General features: G+C 49.0%; 1 protein-coding gene across 1 annotated transcript in view; it reads right to left on the reverse strand.

The window, feature by feature from the left end:
- The window catches only part of LOC134345882 (apolipoprotein L6-like), a 64,313-nt gene extending 43,583 nt beyond the window's left edge, over window positions 1–20,730 (reverse strand). Inside the window, exons 1-4 of the mRNA XM_063047202.1 lie at window positions 20,695–20,730; window positions 17,479–17,562; window positions 3,603–3,738; window positions 388–471 (exon numbers count right to left, since the gene is read on the reverse strand). Of these exons, the coding sequence (XP_062903272.1) occupies window positions 388–471; window positions 3,603–3,648 (130 nt within the window). The 5' untranslated portion in view covers window positions 3,649–3,738; window positions 17,479–17,562; window positions 20,695–20,730. The remainder of the gene's footprint in view (window positions 1–387; window positions 472–3,602; window positions 3,739–17,478; window positions 17,563–20,694) is intronic.
- Window positions 20,731–21,317: the final 587 nt, after the last annotated feature.

A 21,317-nucleotide genomic window follows, 5' to 3' on the forward strand; every position in this document is an offset into this window, starting at 1 on the left:
ATGGAGATACGGCAGGAACTGGATACTGATAGTGGATGATCAGCCATGATCACAGTGAATGGCGGTGCTGGCTCAAAGGGACGAATGGCCTACTCCTGCACCTATTGTCTATTGTCTATTGACTCTTGACTGTGTCTTTCTGTGTGTTCTGGTATATTCAAAACAAGCTGCAGAGAAACCATATCATGGATTGTCCATCAAATAACTCCACCTCTCTCTCTCTCTGTCTCTCAGCAGAAATCCCAAAAGTTAGTCTTAGTTCTCTCTTGTGCCTTAAAGTGACAGTCCACAGCAAAAAGGAACCCCAGGGGTTCATAACAGATGTGTCTCTGACATTTTTAGCTACACCATCAGGAAGGATTTCTCCAAGATTTCTCGTCCACTTACCGCTGGTAGTTGGTGAGGTTCGCACGGTGGGAACGTGACGAGTCCCCAAAGATTGCCGAGGAGCAGGAACTGGTCTCGGATGATCTGTGGCAATGAAGATTCTCTGGTTCAGTGATGATTCTCTCTCTCTCACACACACACACACACACACACACACACACACAAAGAAAAAGAGAGAGAGAGATACACACATAAGAACATAAGAAATAGGGGCAGGAGTCGGCCATCCGGCCCGTCGAGCCTGCTCCGTCATTCAATAAGATCCCGGCTGATCTGGCCATGGACTCATCTCCACCCAACTGCCTTTTCCCCATAACCCGTTATTTCTCTTCTATGCAAAAATCAATCCAACCTTGTCTTAAATATATTTACTGAAGTAGCCTCCACTGCTTCATTGGGCAGAGGGACTCGGACACAAACACAGAGAGAGCGAGACAGACACACACACACACGCACACGTGTTGGGAAAGTTGGGGGGGGAAGAACCAATGGCCGGGGGGAGGAGGTCTGGAGGACGGGGGGGGGGGGTGGTGTCCAGAGGACAGTGGGGATGTACAGAGGACTGGGGGGGGGGATGGTTAGGGATGTCTGGAATATGGTGGGGGGGATGTACAATGGACTGGGGTATGGGTAGGAATGTCTGGAACGGAGGGAGGTGTCCAGAGCAAAGTGGGATGGTATAGAGGACTGGGGGATGGGTAGGGATGTCTGGAGGAAGGGGGAGTGGGTGTCTAGAGGAATGGGGGATGGGTAGGGATGTCTGGAGGAAGGGGAAATGGGTGTCCGGAGGACTGGGGGATGGGTAGGGATGTCTGGAGGAAGGGGGAATGGGTGTCCGGAGGACTGGGGGATGGGTAGGGATGTCTGGAGGAAGGGGGAGTGGGTGTCTGGAGGACTGGGGGATGGGTAGGGATGTCTGGAGGAAGGGGAAATGGGTGTCCGGAGGACTGGGGGATGGGTAGGGATGTCTGGAGGAAGGGGGAATGGGTGTCCGGAGGACTGGGGGATGGGTAGGGATGTCTGGAGGAAGGGGGAGTGGGTGTCTAGAGGACTGGGGGATGGGTAGGGATGTCTGGAGGAAGGGGGAGTGGGTGTCTAGAGGACTGGGGGATGGATATGGATGTCTTCAGGAAGGGGGATTGGGTGTCTGGAGGACTGGAGGATGGGTAGGGATGTCTGGAGGAAGGGGTAGGGGTGCTGAGGAAGAGGGAGGGAGGGTTGTTTTGTGGACCAGGGGGTGGTCGACCTGGCAGCTTATATACCAGAGCAGTTGGTGCCCCATTGTTTCAGAGATTTGTTGGTTACTGGTGTTGAAGAGATGAGTGCCTCAGAGAAGAGCGATATCTGCAGAGTTCTCCAGCCCCAGGGACGGGGAGTGTGTGTGTGGTGGGGGGTGAGGTGGAATGAAAGAGTCCACTGGTGGATAATGCCCTCCTGCAGAGTGAGGAGCGGAGGTCCCATCCCAGACTGGAACCACCACGGTCATTGTCCACTTACCACTGGGTGCAGGGCAGGAGCTTTTCACCAGAAGGGTGATCCCCACTGTGGGAATGTGGCGAGTCCCCGGACATCTCCGGGGACCTGGAACTGGTCTCGGACCATCTGTGGCTATGAAAATTCCGTGACTGAAGGAAGATTCACATGAACACACGGACACCCACACACTCAGCTGAGTTATAGGGAAAGGTGGAATAGGTTCGGACTCCATTCCCTGGAGTGCAGGAGACTGAGAGGAGATTTGATAGAGGTATACAAAGTGATGAGGGGTGTAGATAGGGTAAATACAAGCAGACTTTACCCACTGAGTTCAGGTGAGGTCATGGGTTAAGGGTGAAAGGTGAGAAGTTTACGGGGGAACATGAGGCAGAACTTCTTCACTCAGAGGGTTGGGAGAGTGTGGAATGAGGTGCCAGCACAAGTGGTGCTTGCCAGCTCAGTTTCAATGTCTAAGGGAAGTTTGGATAGGTACACGGTTGGTCGGGGTATGGAGGGCTATGGTCAGTGGGAGTAGGCAGATTAATGGTTCCGTACTGTCTGGATGGGCTGTAGGGCCTGTTTCCGTGTGTTCATGACTATCTCTCTCTCTCTCTCTGACACTGACACTGACACTGACACACACACACACACACTTGGCAGCGCAGTAGATATGGCAATTGCGCTTGTGAATTTGCACGTGTGAGCTGATTATTATTTAATCGTGATAGTATTTAACTCCATTCTTGTCGTCGGAGTGCTTGTCGAGACTTGGACAGAGCATAGCAACGCTTCCCTGCTGTTTTACATTTGGCCTTCCCTGAGCTACTGGACTTTCGAAATCAACTGACTGAAGACCAGCGGTATTTGTTTCATGATTAGATGTTCTTTTCAGCTGCAGTGTAGGCTTCGTTTTCCTTTTGAGAGTATTAGTCAACAGCCCTGTTTGGTATAGCGTTTATTGTTTAATTTTCCTGTTTTGTATCAAAGTCTGTGAACTTCGACCTGCTTCAATGTCTCTCACTCCACACTTGGGCCATAACTGAACTGTGGTGACAGTTATCGGAACCAAGTTTCCCAGACCTTCTCGCTCCCACCGAGCTGGAATACCCAGCCCCACATCTAAACCCTCCACCTACAACATAGTCATAGTCATACTTTATTGATCCCGGGGGAAATTGGTTTTCGTTACAGTTGCACCATAAATAACTTAAAAGTAATAAAACCATAAATAGTTAAATAGTAATATGTAAATTATGCCAGTAAATTATGAAATAAGTCCAGGACCAGCCTATTGGCTCAGGGTGTCTGACCCTCCAAGGGAGGAGTTGTGAAGTTTGATGGCCACAGGCAGGAGTGACTTCCTGTGACGCTCTGTGCTGCATCTCGGTGGAATGAGTCTCTGGCTGAATGTACTCCTGTGCCCACCCAGTACATTATTTAGTGGATGGGAGATATTGTCCAAGATGGCATGCAACTTGGACAGCATCCTCTTTTCAGACACCACCGTCAGAGAGTCCAGTTCCATCCCCACAACATCACTGGCCTTACGAGTGAGTTTGTTAACCCTGGCACTGACTCTTCCCCATCCCACCACCCTCCGCCACCAACTCTCCTCCCCCACCCTACTGAGCACACATCCAGTGACCATCGACACCCACCAACCTGCACCCACTGACTCTCTCCACCCCACCGACCATCCACCCGCACCCAGCGACCCTACACCCGCTCCCGATCCTGACCCGTGTCCTTGGGGCTCCGCGTGATCCGCTCCCTCGGTAAGTCCATGTGGCGGGGAGCAGCTGTGTGTTTGGCGGTGAGAAGACCCTTCCCCTCACCCGGAGCACGGCGCAGGGAATTCCACGGGTTGGGCAGTGTCTGTAGGGAAGAGGCAGAGTCAATGGCTGGTGAGGGGTCTCACTGTGAGAGAGCTGACACCACCTTCCACTGTGATCCGGACACAGGAACCCCCACCTTCCACTGTGATCCGGACACAGGAACCCCCACCTTCCACTGTGATCTGGACACAGGACCCCTTACCCCACCTTCCACTGTGATCCGGACACAGGACCCCTCACCCCACCTTCCACTGTGATCCGGACACAGGACCCCTCACCCCACCTTCCACTGTGATCCGGACACAGGAACCCCCACCCACCTTCCACTGTGATCCGGACACAGGACCCCTCCCCCATCCACCCACCTTCCACTGTGATCCGGACACAGGACCCCCCCCCCACCCACCTTCCACTGTGATCCGGACACAGGACACCCACCGCGACCGAACCCACACGAAGGCCATCCCCGAGCAGAGGAGCGGCCCATCGCTCCACCTCCCTCGACCCCTGGTCATGCGGGACCGGTCCCGGACAGCCGCGTCGGACGGCAGCATGTCCCAAAGGACGCGAGGGCTCAGGGCGCGGTACAGAGGCTCACCGACAGACTCTTGCTTCCAATGTGTGGACATGCGAGATGAGCTCGTTCTGAAAGGGTGCGGAGGAGGGCTTTGACCGCTAGGACTGATGGCCTGGCAATGTTCCGGGTACCGCTGCACAAGGAACGTAGACACCATGGGCGTGTTCCCGGGCAGGCAGGCAGGCACCGGAACAGATAATGTAATGACAGTAATAGCTTTAATTAGAGAGCACTTTTCACGCAGATGAAGTAGTTCTAAGTGTTTTACAGTGGGATAAAAGCAGGGGTGCGGTGCTGCCGGAGCTCATCAGAGCGCCGTTCCGGCACCTCTGTTTAAAAAAAAGTCAAAATGAACAAGCGGGGAATTTAACAGCGGCCGCATATTAAATAGAGGGAATTTTACGGAAGCGGGGGTTGGGGACACGGGGTGGTGGCTGGTTGGGAAAGTCACCTCTAAATCAAAAGGAACTGTCTGAATGTGCCTCTCAATTAGAACAACAAATTTTCAATGTAGGCCGTGTTCTGGGCACCAGGTGGGTAGCTAGCTCGTTTCGAACAGTTTCAGCAGTGGCAAAATTATGAAGCACTGTGTTTTCATTTTGAAAAAGCAATGAAGGATGAAACAAGATCTGGAAGTGAAGAAAAACCTATGAAGGTCTGTTGAAAAGACTCTCTTCAGAACAGTTTTTATTGGGCTTAGCTCTAATGTATGACACATTGCATGAACTTGGTTTACTGTCAGAGTATTTACAGAAACGCACTATCATTGTTTATACGGACAAACTGATCCAACGGAGCATAAGATCACTGCAAGGACTGAAAGAGTAACCTGGTACAAAAACCCTAGAAGCTCAAGAGGCAGTTGAAAAGGGGAGGTTTGGAGAAATTACCTTAACAAGCAACAACAAAATTGTCTCCATTAATTATCTACAGTTTCTTACTAGTCAAAAATAACTTGCAGTACCGTATGTTCACGGCAACATCATTGAAAGGTTCTCCAACTTCTAAGCCTCTAAACCTCAAAGTATGTGTAAATCCTTGCTAAATTAAGTAAGTGTGTGTCCTTGATAAAGATAACTGGCCTGCTGAAATACCGCCTGATGATGGAGAAGCTGCAATATCATCTCTCTGTAAGAGGTTTAAATGTAACTGTCTCAGGGACATGTTTCATTGAGATGTTTATTTTATATGTTTTTCTCAAATTCATGATTATTTTATCTCCTTAAAATATTTTATGTAAGGTTTATTTAATGTAGAGTGGAACGGGTCACGTGGCCAGAGTTTAACGAAAGCATGACTGTGGCATTATGGGTCAGAACCAACGTGGAAGCAGAGAAAGACCCACGACCCTAAAGTAATCTTATACTGCATGTGGTCCAAGAGGTACACACGGTAATTGGTTTTCTGAATTTGTTTTATATAATGTTGTTGAGGTGTCTTTATATGAACAGTGTGATACGTTTTAGTGACTTATTTGATTTCAGTACACTTCTGATGTGCTAAGGTGTTTGGGCTTGTTTATCGGCAAACACGAGCTTGAGAGACTTTAAAAGAATCAGGGATGTATGTTTCAAACTTTATATCCTTTATTTTCTTGTAGTTTTCACGGTGTCTACTGAAGAGAGAGGGAAATAAAAATAAATCTTCAAGGACATCTGTATGTTGCATGGGCATTAGTTCATTGGACTGGTGCAGTTACATTAAGCTTTCTTCTTCCTTGTTTATTCAGTCCTCATTTATTGTCATTTAGAAATGATACAATGTTCCTCCAGAATGATATCACAAGAAAAACACAGGAGAAACGAAGACTAAAACTGACAAAATCACATAATTATAACATATAGTTACAACAGTGCAAAGCAATACCATAAAGAGCAGACCATGGGCAGGGTAAAAAAAAGTCTCAAAGTCTCGATAGCCTCATCATCTCACGCAGACAGTAGAAGGGACAGTAGACTCTCCCTGCCATGAACCTCCAGCGCCGCAGACTTGCTGATGCAGCACCCTGGAAGCACCCGACCACAGCCGACTCTTGAGTCCGTCCGAAAACTTCGAGCCTCCGACCAGCCCTACGACACCGAGCACTGAGCACCATCTCTGCCGAGTGTTTCGACCCCGTCCCGGCCACCGAGCAACAAGCAAAGCCGAGGACTCGGGGCCTTCCCCTCCGGAAATTCTGGATCACACAGTAGCAGCGGCAGTGAAGCAGGCATTTCAGAAGTTTCACCAGATGTTCCTCCGTGCTCTCACGTCCATCTCCATCAAATCAGGATTGTGCACGGCACCTACTTAACAAATACGATATCATTTGGAGCGCCCGCCTCTAGATGGCTTTTAAATGTTGCTGAAGTGCCCGTCCCAACTACTGTATCTGGCAGCTCATTCCAAATATTCGACACTCTCTGTGTGAAGAAGCTGACCCGATGACCCTTTTAAATCTCTCCCCTCTGATCTCAAACCTGTGCCCTTTTTGTTTTAAACACTCCCTCCGACAGGAAAGTATGTGCATTCCCTGTCTATGTCCCTTCTGATTCATTTACTTCATTCAGGTCTCCCCTCAATTACCTACGTTCCAGAAATAAAATCCTTTCCACACAACCTCCCCTTGTAACTCAGGCCCCCTGGTCCCTGGTGCAGGCAACATCCTGGTAAATCTTCCGGGGCGTCTCGGCGAACTCTCAATGGATACGATTAAATATTCCCGTTTCAGCCTGATACGGTACAGCTAAAAAACACAACTGCTTCCAAGGACAGTACAGTCAACAAAGATGTCTCGATGTGTTTAAAAGAACTATCGCTGCTCAAAACTGATGGAAACAACACCGATTGTGATCAGAAGCGCCCACGGAGGAAGCGCAAGTGCAGAGCCGGGTTACAAGTGCGTTTGAGGAAACGGGGATTTAAACTCCGTATACCGACGATCTTGCTGGCGAACGTGCAGTCTCTGGTGAATAAAATCGATGATCTAAGAGCCAGGGTGCTGAATCAGAGGGACGTGAGGACCGCGTGTGTCCTTTGTGTCAGGGAATCCTGGTTAACCCCTTCCGTACCGGATGCAGTGATTCAGATCTACGGGTTTACTATGCACCGTCAGGATAGATCTACAGAGTCTCTCAAAAGCAGAGGTGGAGGAGTATGCCTCAGGGTCAACTCTTCTTGGTGCACAAATTTATCAGTGCTGTCCCAATTCTGCTCACCAGACCTGGAATATCTAGCAGTAAAGTGCCGTCCTTTTTCCCTACCAAGGGAGTTCTCTAGGATCATTTTGGTAGCAGTTTACATTCCACCTCAGGTCAATGTCAATCAGGCTTTAGATGATCTGAGCAATGGGATCAACATGCACGAAACAGCGCGCCCTAACGCCTTCACCATCGTTTTGGGGGATTTTAACCAGGCCAGTCTGAAAAAAATCACTAAGCAATTACCATCAACAGATCACTTGCAAAACCAGAGGAAACAACACACTGGACCATTGTTACACCACCATCAAGAATGCCTACCGTTCTATTCCACGTCCTCACTTCGGGAAGTCTGATCACCTGGCTGTACTTCTACTCCCTGAGTATATCAGAGACTGAAGACTGCAGCACCAGCAGTGAGGACCAGGAAGGTTTGGACAAGGGAAGCACAGGATCACCTACAGGACTGCTTTGAATCGGTGGACTGGACTGTATTCAGGGATTCATCTTTGAATCTGGATGAGTATGCTGCAGTTGTCACTGACTTCATTGAAACCTGTGTGGATGAGTGTACCTACAAAGACTTAGTGTACATTCCCAAACCAAAAGCTGCGGATGAACCAGGAGGTACGTCATCTGCTGAAGGCCAGATCTGTGACATTCAAGTCGTGACCCAGGCCTGTACCAGAAAACCAGGTATGATTTGTGGAGGGCTATTTCAAAGGTGAAGAGACAATTTTGGATGAGCATGGAGGCAACATTGGATGCACGGCAACTCTGGCAGTGTTTGCAAGATATTACTTCCTACAAAGCAAAACCCAATAGTATGAATGGCAGTGATGCTTCGCTACCAGATGAACTTAACGCCTTCTATGCACACTTTGAAAGGGAGAACACAACTACAGCTGTGAAAATCCCTGCTGCACCTGATGACCCTGTGATCTCTGTCTCAGAGGCTGATGTTAGACTGTCTTTAAAGAGAGTGAACCCTCGCAAGGCGGAAGGTCCCGATGGAATACCTGGTAAGGCTCTGAAAACCTGTGCCAACCAACTGGCAGCATTATTCAAAGACATTTTCAACATCTCACTGCTATGGGCAGAAGTTCCCACTTACTTCAAAAGGTAACAATTATATCAGTGCCTAAGAAGAATAACGTGGGCTGCCTTAATGACTATCATCCGGTAGCACTCACATCGACAGTGATGAAATGGTCTGAGAGGTTGCTCATGACTAGACTGAACTCCTGCCTCAGCAAGGACCTGAACCCATTGCAATTTGCCTATCGCCACAATAGGCCAACAGTAGATGCAATCTCAATGGCTCTTCACACAGCTTTAGACCACCTGGATAACACAAACACCTACATCATGCTGTTCATCGACTGTAGTTCAGAATTTAATACGATCATTCCCACAATCCTGATTGAGAAGTTACAAAACCTGGGCCTCTCTACCTCATTCTGCAATTGGATCCTATCTGGAAGACCACAATCTGTGTAGATTGATGAGAACATCTCCTCGCTGACGATCAGCACTGGTGCACCTCCGGGGTGTGTGCTTAGCCCACTGCTCTACTCTCTCTACACTCACGACTGTGTGGCTAAGCATGGCTCAAATATTATCTATAAATTTGCTGATGATACAACCATCGTTGGTAGTATCTCAGGTGGTGAGGAGAGGGCACACAGGAGTGACGTATGCCAACTAGTGCATGGTGTGGCAGCAACAACCTGGAACTGAACCTCAGTAAGACGGAAGAGCTGATTGTGGACTTCAGGAAGGGTAAGATGAAGGAACACACACCAATCCTCATAGAGGGATCAGAAGTGGAGAGAGTGAGCAGCTTCAAGTTCCTGGGTGTCAGGATCACTGAGGATCTAACCTGATCCCAACATATCGATGTACGTAGTTATAAAGAAGGCAAGACAGTGGCTATACTTCATTAGGAGTTTGAAGAGATTTTGCATGTCAACAAATACATCCAAAAACTTTTATAGATGTATTGTGGGGAGCATCTGACAGGCTGCATCACTGTATGGTATGGGGTGGTGGTGGCGGAGGGGGGGGGGGGTCTACTGCACAGGACCGAAAGAAGCTGCAGAGGGTTGTAAATCTGGACAGCTCCATCTTGGCTACTAGCCTACAAAGTACCCAGGACATCTTTAGGAAGCAGTGTCTCACAAAGGCAGCGTCCATTATTAAGGACCTCCAGCACCCAGGGCATGCCCTTTTCTCACCGTTACCATCAGGTAGGAAGTACAGAAGCCTGAAGGCACACACTCAGTGATTCAGGAACAGCTTCTTCCCCTCTGCCATCCGATTCCTAAATGGACATTGAATCTTTGGACACGACCTCACTTTTTTAATATACAGTATTTCTGTTTTTGCATGTTTTTTAAAAAAATCTATTCAATATACGTAAACTGTAATTGATTTACTTTGTTTTTTTTCTCTTCTATATTATGTTTTGCAATGAACTGCTGCTGCTCAGTTAACAAATTTCATGTCACATTCCGGTGATAATAAACCTGATTCTGATTCTGATCTTTTCTGCACTCTTTCCATACCCTCCCCTCCCCCTTCCTCCAGACCTCCTTTCCCTGTCCACTGGTTCTCCCCCTACCCCACCACCCTCCACTTTCCCAAGCCCCTACCCCCAAGTCCCAGCTGGGTGGGAGCTCTTCGTGTACAGACCTCCTCTCCCCAGCACCGGTGGGGCCACACGTGTGGAGTTCTCGGCCCAGGAAGGAGGAGCCTGTCTCTGTCACACACTGGGGATGGGTCGCTCGACCGAAGCTCGGAATGGGAGAGTTGTCCCATCAGGGAAGGGCGAATCGGTGAGGCTGCAGCTCACCGGAGACCGAGAGCATGAAGGGGATTGACGGGGGAGCTGGTGGAATCTGCTGCTGGGAGGGACAGAACTGAGTGTGTGTGAGGGTCCCTCCTCCTCCCAGTTTCAACCATCACCTTGTGTTTCTGTCTCCCCTCTCCACTCCCCCCAGCTTTTAACTCTGACTCCTCATCTTTGTTCTCCAGTCCTGCTGAAGGGTCTCGGCCCAAAAAAATCAAATCCTTTCTCCATAAATGCTGCCTGACCTGCTGAGTTCCTCCAGCATTTTGTGTGCTGGTCAGATTTCCAGCATCTGCTGCTTTTCTCTTGTTTGTCGTGAGTATTGTGTGTGTGTGTGTGTGTGTGTGTGTGTGTGTGTGTGTGTCTGTCTGTCTGTATGTATGTGTTGTTGAGTATTGTCTGTTTGTGTGTCTGTGTGCACGTGTCTAGGAGTTGAGGATGCCATCGTCTACCTGTGTCTACGCCCACCTGGACAAGCCAGCGAGCACTGTGAGGGTCATGTTTTTTGACTTTTCCAGTGCGTTCAACACCATCCGCCCTGCTCTGTTGGGGGAGAAACTGACAGCGATGCAGGTGGATGCTTCCCTGGTATCATGGATTCTTGACTACCTGACTGGCAGACCACAGTACATGTGCTTGCAACACTGTGTGTCCGACAGAGTGATCAGCAGCACTGGGGCTCCACAGGGGACTGTCTTGTCTCCCTTTCTCTTCACCATCTACACCTCGGACTTCAACTACTGCACAGAGTCTTGTCATCTTCAGAAGTTTTCGGATGACTCTGCCATAGTTGGATGCATCAGCAAGGGCGATGAGGCTGAGTACAGGGCTACGGTAGGAAACTGTGTCACATGGTGTGAGCAGAATTATCTGCAGCTTAATGTGAAAAAGACTAAGGAGCTGGTGGTAGACCTGAGGAGAGCTAAGGTACCGGTGACCCCGGGGGTCATCCAGGGGGTCAGTGTGGAAATGGTGGAGGGTTACAAATACCTGGGGATACGAATTGACAATAAACTGGACTGGTCAAAGAACACTGAGGCTGTCTACAAGAAGGGTCAGAGCCGTCTCTATTTCCTGAGGAGACTGAGGCCCTTTAACATCTGCTGGATGCTGCTGAGAATGTTCTACGCGTCTGTGGTGGCCAGTGCTATCGTGTTTGCTGTTGTGTGCTGGGGCAGCAGGCTGAGGGTAGCAGACACCAACAGAATCAACAAACTTATTCGTAAGGCCAGTGATGTTGTGGGGATGGAACTGGACTCTCTGATGGTGGTGTCTGAAAAGAGGATGCTGTCCAAGTTGCATGTCATCTTGGTCAATGTCTCCCATCCACTACATAATGTACTGGGTGGGCACAGGAGTACATTCAGCCAGAGACTCATTCCTCCGAGATGCAGCACAGAGCGTCACAGGAAGTCACTCCTGCACTGATATATTTGTGCACCAAGAAGACCTGATCATGAAGCATACTCCTCTACTTCTACTTTTGAGAGACTCTGTAGATCTATCCTGACGGTGCATAGTAAACCCGTAGATCTGAATCACTGCATCCGGTACGGAAGGGGTTAACCAGGATTCCCTGACACAAAGGACACACGCGGTCCTCACGTCCCTCTGATTCAGCACCCTGGCTCTGAGATCATCGATTTTATTCACCAGAGACTGCACGTTTGCCAGCAAGATCGTCGGTATACGGAGTTTAAATCCCCGTTTCCTCAAACGCACTTGTAACCCGGCTCTGCACTTGCGCTTCCTCCGTGGTGTCCTACATGGGCGCTTCTGATCACAATCGGTGTTGTTTCCATCAGTTTTGAGCAGCGATAGTTCCTTTAAACACATCGAGACATCTTTGTTGACTGTACTGTCCTTGGAAGCAGTTGTGTTTTTTAGCTGTACCGTATCAGGCTGAAACGGGAATATTTAATCGTATCCATCGAGTGTTCGCCATGACGCCCCGGAAGATTTACCAGGATGTTGCCTGCACCAGGGACCAGGGGGCCTGAGTTACAAGGAGAGGTTGTGTGGAAAGGATTTTATTTCTGGAACGTAGGGAATTGAGGGGTGACCTGAATGAAGTAAATGAATCAGAACGGACACAGACAGGGTGAAAGCACATATATTCCTGTGGGAGGAAGTGTTTAAAACAAAAAGGGCACAGGTTTGAGATCAGAGGGGAGAGATTTAAAAGGGTCAGTGGGTCAGCTTCTTCAGACAGAGAGTGTTGAATATTTGGAATGAGCTGCCAGATACAGTAGTTGAGCCGGGCACTTCAGCAACATTTAAAAGCCATCTAGATATGTACATGGATTGGAGAGGTTCAGAGGGCTATGGGCCAAGTACAGGCAGATGAGACCAGCACAGTCAGCATGGATCAGATGGGCCGAATGGCCTTTCTCCCTGCTGGATTTCGCCAGTGACTCTGGAAGGTCAATGGACTGCGGAACATAGTGACAACAACTTCAGGGAGCTGGGACAGATATGTTACGTACCCTGTAACGGGTTATAGAAGCAGCAGAAATGGAAAACACCTTTAGTCTGGTATTGCTTTTAACTAATGCTATTTTTATTACTAACTACATAATACAGTGGGCACGTGGCCAAGTGGTTAAGGCATTGGACTAGCGACCTGATGGTCGTGAGTTCGAGCCCCAGCCAAGGCAACGTGTTGTGTCCTTGAGCAAGGCACTTAATCACACATTGCTCTGTGACGACTCTGGTGCCAAGCTGTATGGGTCCTAGTGCCCTTCTCTTGGGCAACATCGGTCGCATGGAGAGGGGAGACTTGCAGCATGGGCAACTGCTGATCTTCCATACAACCTTGGCCAGGCCTGCGCCCTGCAGATCCATGGTCTCGCAAGACTAACGGATGCCTTTAATTAATTTAACATATATATAACCAGCTAAATCAAACAGGTTAGCAGTGTTATGTGTATATATGTATGCAAATCTAACTCCCAAACTATTGAGCTTGGGAGAAACAAGGCTTAGAGTCTTGAGATGGTAAAGTATGAAAGTTCAGTTCATCCATGGAATAGGTGATAAGATATTTGTAATCCAGGGTAAATGTCGAGAGAAGGCAATTACATCGATATTCCACAGATTCCACAACAGCAATACAAAATAACAATAGTAGTAGGATTTATCTCCGAAGTTGTTCCACTCCACACACGAAATATCACCGACAGTGATCTTCAACGAATAGCCTTTCAACACAAGTGGTACCACACCCGAATTCAGCTCCAGGTCATCCCAAAGTGGTGGCCACAGGATACTCCAACAGAATTCACGTATGGATTATCACCAACAGTAGCTTATCACTGAGGTACCACCCTCAAGTTGTAAAACTACCAACCCAGGCATGGATTATCACACACAGGTAGTTTCAACACAAGGTTACCCCAAACACACAACGTGATAGCCATTTATCCAGTTCCACGACATACGAAATAACTCCAACAGTGATTTGCCACAGGGGTGCCTTTTTTCAGTGAACTACCACACCCAAACAAGGGTAACACACAAGTGGTATTCACAAAGGTACTCCCCTCACCAGAGAACCCACTGCTGTTGATTAACTACGTGACAGTCACACTTTCATATTCGAATAGAACTCAAACTCACCCTTACGGGCTACAGAGCAGAGAGTCCAAACAGTGACCTCTTTGTCACTAGGTTTCTTCTGTTTCAAACTTTCCTCTCCCCTCTGCAAACTTCTAGTTGCAGAAAACTTGTGAGAGTCATTTATCAATACTCAGGATCGATCTCACCTTACCCGTTTTGGGCTACTGAAAGTTTAAACCAGGACCTCACTCACTGGTGTCTTTTATTGATCGAATCCATCTTGACTTATACTAATTTACACCCTACATCCAGACTACTGTTTGGGGGCCTGTAGATAACTCCCATTAGGGTCTTTCTACCCTTACAATTTCTCAGTTCTATCCAGTTCCAGCTCAAGAAGGGATCGTACAGTATGGCCAAGTGAAATAGGAACTGATGTGGGAGGTGAGGGGAGTAATGAATTAAAAGTATTGTATGTGAATGCACGGAGTATAAGAAATAAAGTGCATCAGCTTGAGGCTCAGTTGGAAATTGGTAAGTATGATGTTGTGGGAATAACAGAGACATGGCTTCAAGTGGACAGGGCCTAGGAAATGAATATTCAAGGGTATACGTCCCATCGAAAGGACAGACTGATGGGCAGAGGGGGTGGGGTGGCTCTGTTGGTGAGGAATGATATTCAGTCCCTTGCGAGGGGGGACATAGAATCAGGAGACGTAGAGTCAGTATGGATAGAACTGAGAAATTCTCAGGGTAGAAAGACCCTAATGGGAGTTATCTACAGGCCCCCAAACAGTAGTCTGGATGTGGGGTGTAAGTTGAATCAAGAGTTAAAATTGGCATGTCGCAAAGGTAATGCTACAGGTGTTATGGGGAACTTCAACATGCAGGTAAACTGGAGGAATCAGGTTGGTACTGGACCCCAAGAAAGGGAGTTTGTGGAGACCCTCCGAGATGGATTCTTAGAACAGCTTGTACTGGAGCCTACCAGAGAGAACGCAATTCTAGATTTAGTGTTGTGCAATGAACCAGATTTGATCAGGGACCTCGAGGTAAAGGAGCCATTAGGAGGTAGTGACCATAATATGATAAGTTTTAATCTACAATTTGAGAGGGAGAAGGGAAACTCGCAAGTGTCAGTATTACAGTTGAACAAAGGGAACTATGGTGCTATGAGGGAGGAGCTGGCCAAAGTTGAATGGAACAATACCCTAGCAGGGATGACAGTGGAACAGCAATGGCAAGTGTTTCCGGGAATAATGCGGAAGGTGCAGGATCAGTTCATTCCAAAGAAGAAGAAAGATCCCCAGGGGAGTAAGGGGAGGCCGTGGCTGACAAGGGAAGTAATCGACAGTATAAAAATAAAAGAGAAGAATTATAACATAGCAAAGACGAGTGGGAAGCTGGAGGATTGGGAAACTTTTAAAGAGCAACAGAAGGTAACTAAAAAGGCAATACATGGAGAAAAAATAAGGTATGAAGGTAAACTAGCCAAGAATATAAAGGAGGATAGTAAAAGGTTCCTTAGGTATGTGAAAAGGAAAAAAATAGTTAAGACCAAAATAGGGCCCTTGAAGACAGAAGCAGGTGAATTTATTATGGGGAACAAGGGAATGGCAGACGACTTGAACAGGTACTTTGTATCTGTCTTCACTAGGGAAGACACAAACAATCTCCCAGATGTAATAGTGGCCAAAGGACCTAGAGTAATGGATGAATTGAAGGAAATTTATATTAGACAGGAATTGGTGTTGGATAGGCTGTTGGGTCTGAAGGCTGATAAGTCCCCAGGACCTAATGGTCTGCATCCCAGGGTACTTAAGGAGGTGGCTTTAGAAATCGTGGACGCATTGGTAATCATTTTCCAATGTTCTATAGATTCAGGATCAGTTCCTGTGGATTGGATGGTGGCTAATGTTGTCCCTCTCTTCAAGAAGGGAGGAAGAGAGAACACAGGGAATTATAGACCGGTTAGCCTGACATCGGTGGTGGGAAAGATGCTGGAGTCAATTATAAAAGATGAAATTATGACACATTTGGATGCAGTAACAGGATCGGTCCAAGTCAGCATGGATTTACGAAGGGGAAATAGTGCTTGACTAATCTTCTGGAATTTTTTGAGGATGTAACTATGAAAATGGACAAGGGAGAGCCAGTGGATGTAGTGTACCTGGACTTTCAGAAAGCCTTTGATAAAGTCCCACATAGGAGATTAGTGGGCAAAATTAGGGCACATGGTATTGGGGGCAGAGCACTGACATGGATTGAAAATTGGCTGGCTGACAGAAAACAAAGAGTAGCGATTAACGGGTCCCTTTCGGAATGGCAGGTGGTGACCAGTGGGGTACCACAGGGTTCAGTGCTGGGACCGCAGCTATTTACAATATACATTAATGATTTAGATGAAGGGATTAAAAGTAACATTAGCAAATTTGCCGATGACACAAAGCTGGGTGGCAGTGTGAAATGTGAGGAGGATGTTATAAGAATGCAGGGTGACTTGGACAGGCTGGGTGAGTGGGCAGATGCATGGCAGATGCAGTTTAATGTGGATAAATGTGAGGTTATCCACTTTGGTGGTAAGAACGGAAAGGCAGATTATTATCTAAATGGAGTCAAGTTAGGAAAAGGGGAAGCACAACCAGATCTAGGTGTTCTTGTACATCAGTCACTGAAAGCAAGCATGCAAGTACAGCAGGCAGTGAAGAAAGCTAATGGCATGTTGGCCTTCATAACAAGGGGAATTGAGTATAAGAGCAAAGAGGTCCTTCTGCAGCTGTACAGGGCCCTGGTGAGACCACACCTGGAGTACTGTGTGCAGTTTTGGTCTCCAAATTTGAGGAAGGACATTCTTGCTATTGAGGGAGTGCAGCATAGGTTCACAAGGTTAATTCCCGGGATGGCGGGACTGTCATATGTTGAAAGATTGGAGCGACTAGGCTTGTATACTCTGGAATTTAGAAGGCTGAGTTAATCTTATTTAAACATATAAGATTATTAAGGGATTGGACACGCTGGAGGCAGGAAGCATGTTCCCGCTGATGGGTGAGTCCAGAACCGGAGGCCACAGGGGTAGGCCATTTAGAACGGATTTGAGGAAAAACTTTTTCACCCAGAGAGTGGTGGATATATGGAATGCTCTGCCCCAGAAGGCAGTGGAGGCCAAGTCTCTGGATGTTTTCAAAAAAGAGATGGATAGAGCTCTTAAAGATAGTTGAATCAAAGGTTATGGAGATACGGCAGGAACTGGATACTGATAGTGGATGATCAGCCATGATCACAGTGAATGGCGGTGCTGGCTCAAAGGGACGAATGGCCTACTCCTGCACCTATTGTCTATTGTCTATTGACTCTTGACTGTGTCTTTCTGTGTGTTCTGGTATATTCAAAACAAGCTGCAGAGAAACCATATCATGGATTGTCCATCAAATAACTCCACCTCTCTCTCTCTCTGTCTCTCAGCAGAAATCCCAAAAGTTAGTCTTAGTTCTCTCTTGTGCCTTAAAGTGACAGTCCACAGCAAAAAGGAACCCCAGGGGTTCATAACAGATGTGTCTCTGACATTTTTAGCTACACCATCAGGAAGGATTTCTCCAAGATTTCTCGTCCACTTACCGCTGGTAGTTGGTGAGGTTCGCACGGTGGGAACGTGACGAGTCCCCAAAGATTGCCGAGGAGCAGGAACTGGTCTCGGATGATCTGTGGCAATGAAGATTCTCTGGTTCAGTGATGATTCTCTCTCTCTCACACACACACACACACACACACACACACACACAAAGAAAAAGAGAGAGAGAGATACACACATAAGAACATAAGAAATAGGGGCAGGAGTCGGCCATCCGGCCCGTCGAGCCTGCTCCGTCATTCAATAAGATCCCGGCTGATCTGGCCATGGACTCATCTCCACCCAACTGCCTTTTCCCCATAACCCGTTATTTCTCTTCTATGCAAAAATCAATCCAACCTTGTCTTAAATATATTTACTGAAGTAGCCTCCACTGCTTCATTGGGCAGAGGGACTCGGACACAAACACAGAGAGAGCGAGACAGACACACACACACACGCACACGTGTTGGGAAAGTTGGGGGGGGAAGAACCAATGGCCGGGGGGAGGAGGTCTGGAGGACGGGGGGGGGGGGGTGGTGTCCAGAGGACAGTGGGGATGTACAGAGGACTGGGGGGGGGGATGGTTAGGGATGTCTGGAATATGGTGGGGGGGATGTACAATGGACTGGGGTATGGGTAGGAATGTCTGGAACGGAGGGAGGTGTCCAGAGCAAAGTGGGATGGTATAGAGGACTGGGGGATGGGTAGGGATGTCTGGAGGAAGGGGGAGTGGGTGTCTAGAGGAATGGGGGATGGGTAGGGATGTCTGGAGGAAGGGGAAATGGGTGTCCGGAGGACTGGGGGATGGGTAGGGATGTCTGGAGGAAGGGGGAATGGGTGTCCGGAGGACTGGGGGATGGGTAGGGATGTCTGGAGGAAGGGGGAGTGGGTGTCTGGAGGACTGGGGGATGGGTAGGGATGTCTGGAGGAAGGGGAAATGGGTGTCCGGAGGACTGGGGGATGGGTAGGGATGTCTGGAGGAAGGGGGAATGGGTGTCCGGAGGACTGGGGGATGGGTAGGGATGTCTGGAGGAAGGGGGAGTGGGTGTCTAGAGGACTGGGGGATGGGTAGGGATGTCTGGAGGAAGGGGGAGTGGGTGTCTAGAGGACTGGGGGATGGATATGGATGTCTTCAGGAAGGGGGATTGGGTGTCTGGAGGACTGGAGGATGGGTAGGGATGTCTGGAGGAAGGGGTAGGGGTGCTGAGGAAGAGGGAGGGAGGGTTGTTTTGTGGACCAGGGGGTGGTCGACCTGGCAGCTTATATACCAGAGCAGTTGGTGCCCCATTGTTTCAGAGATTTGTTGGTTACTGGTGTTGAAGAGATGAGTGCCTCAGAGAAGAGCGATATCTGCAGAGTTCTCCAGCCCCAGGGACGGGGAGTGTGTGTGTGGTGGGGGGTGAGGTGGAATGAAAGAGTCCACTGGTGGATAATGCCCTCCTGCAGAGTGAGGAGCGGAGGTCCCATCCCAGACTGGAACCACCACGGTCATTGTCCACTTACCACTGGGTGCAGGGCAGGAGCTTTTCACCAGAAGGGTGATCCCCACTGTGGGAATGTGGCGAGTCCCCGGACATCTCCGGGGACCTGGAACTGGTCTCGGACCATCTGTGGCTATGAAAATTCCGTGACTGAAGGAAGATTCACATGAACACACGGACACCCACACACTCAGCTGAGTTATAGGGAAAGGTGGAATAGGTTCGGACTCCATTCCCTGGAGTGCAGGAGACTGAGAGGAGATTTGATAGAGGTATACAAAGTGATGAGGGGTGTAGATAGGGTAAATACAAGCAGACTTTACCCACTGAGTTCAGGTGAGGTCATGGGTTAAGGGTGAAAGGTGAGAAGTTTACGGGGGAACATGAGGCAGAACTTCTTCACTCAGAGGGTTGGGAGAGTGTGGAATGAGGTGCCAGCACAAGTGGTGCTTGCCAGCTCAGTTTCAATGTCTAAGGGAAGTTTGGATAGGTACACGGTTGGTCGGGGTATGGAGGGCTATGGTCAGTGGGAGTAGGCAGATTAATGGTTCCGTACTGTCTGGATGGGCTGTAGGGCCTGTTTCCGTGTGTTCATGACTATCTCTCTCTCTCTCTCTGACACTGACACTGACACTGACACACACACACACACACTTGGCAGCGCAGTAGATATGGCAATTGCGCTTGTGAATTTGCACGTGTGAGCTGATTATTATTTAATCGTGATAGTATTTAACTCCATTCTTGTCGTCGGAGTGCTTGTCGAGACTTGGACAGAGCATAGCAACGCTTCCCTGCTGTTTTACATTTGGCCTTCCCTGAGCTACTGGACTTTCGAAATCAACTGACTGAAGACCAGCGGTATTTGTTTCATGATTAGATGTTCTTTTCAGCTGCAGTGTAGGCTTCGTTTTCCTTTTGAGAGTATTAGTCAACAGCCCTGTTTGGTATAGCGTTTATTGTTTAATTTTCCTGTTTTGTATCAAAGTCTGTGAACTTCGACCTGCTTCAATGTCTCTCACTCCACACTTGGGCCATAACTGAACTGTGGTGACAGTTATCGGAACCAAGTTTCCCAGACCTTCTCGCTCCCACCGAGCTGGAATACCCAGCCCCACATCTAAACCCTCCACCTACAACATAGTCATAGTCATACTTTATTGATCCCGGGGGAAATTGGTTTTCGTTACAGTTGCACCATAAATAACTTAAAAGTAATAAAACCATAAATAGTTAAATAGTAATATGTAAATTATGCCAGTAAATTATGAAATAAGTCCAGGACCAGCCTATTGGCTCAGGGTGTCTGACCCTCCAAGGGAGGAGTTGTGAAGTTTGATGGCCACAGGCAGGAGTGACTTCCTGTGACGCTCTGTGCTGCATCTCGGTGGAATGAGTCTCTGGCTGAATGTACTCCTGTGCCCACCCAGTACATTATTTAGTGGATGGGAGATATTGTCCAAGATGGCATGCAACTTGGACAGCATCCTCTTTTCAGACACCACCGTCAGAGAGTCCAGTTCCATCCCCACAACATCACTGGCCTTACGAGTGAGTTTGTTAACCCTGGCACTGACTCTTCCCCATCCCACCACCCTCCGCCACCAACTCTCCTCCCCCACCCTACTGAGCACACATCCAGTGACCATCGACACCCACCAACCTGCACCCACTGACTCTCTCCACCCCACCGACCATCCACCCGCACCCAGCGACCCTACACCCGCTCCCGATCCTGACCCGTGTCCTTGGGGCTCCGCGTGATCCGCTCCCTCGGTAAGTCCATGTGGCGGGGAGCAGCTGTGTGTTTGGCGGTGAGAAGACCCTTCCCCTCACCCGGAGCACGGCGCAGGGAATTCCACGGGTTGGGCAGTGTCTGTAGGGAAGAGGCAGAGTCAATGGCTGGTGAGGGGTCTCACTGTGAGAGAGCTGACACCACCTTCCACTGTGATCCGGACACAGGAACCCCCACCTTCCACTGTGATCCGGACACAGGAACCCCCACCTTCCACTGTGATCTGGACACAGGACCCCTTACCCCACCTTCCACTGTGATCCGGACACAGGACCCCTCACCCCACCTTCCACTGTGATCCGGACACAGGACCCCTCACCCCACCTTCCACTGTGATCCGGACACAGGAACCCCCACCCACCTTCCACTGTGATCCGGACACAGGACCCCTCCCCCATCCACCCACCTTCCACTGTGATCCGGACACAGGACCCCCCCCCCACCCACCTTCCACTGTGATCCGGACACAGGACACCCACCGCGACCGAACCCACACGAAGGCCATCCCCGAGCAGAGGAGCGGCCCATCGCTCCACCTCCCTCGACCCCTGGTCATGCGGGACCGGTC

Source organism: Mobula hypostoma, chromosome 4, assembly GCF_963921235.1.
Source record: "Mobula hypostoma chromosome 4, sMobHyp1.1, whole genome shotgun sequence".
In the NCBI taxonomy this organism is placed as follows: domain Eukaryota; kingdom Metazoa; phylum Chordata; class Chondrichthyes; order Myliobatiformes; family Myliobatidae; genus Mobula; species Mobula hypostoma.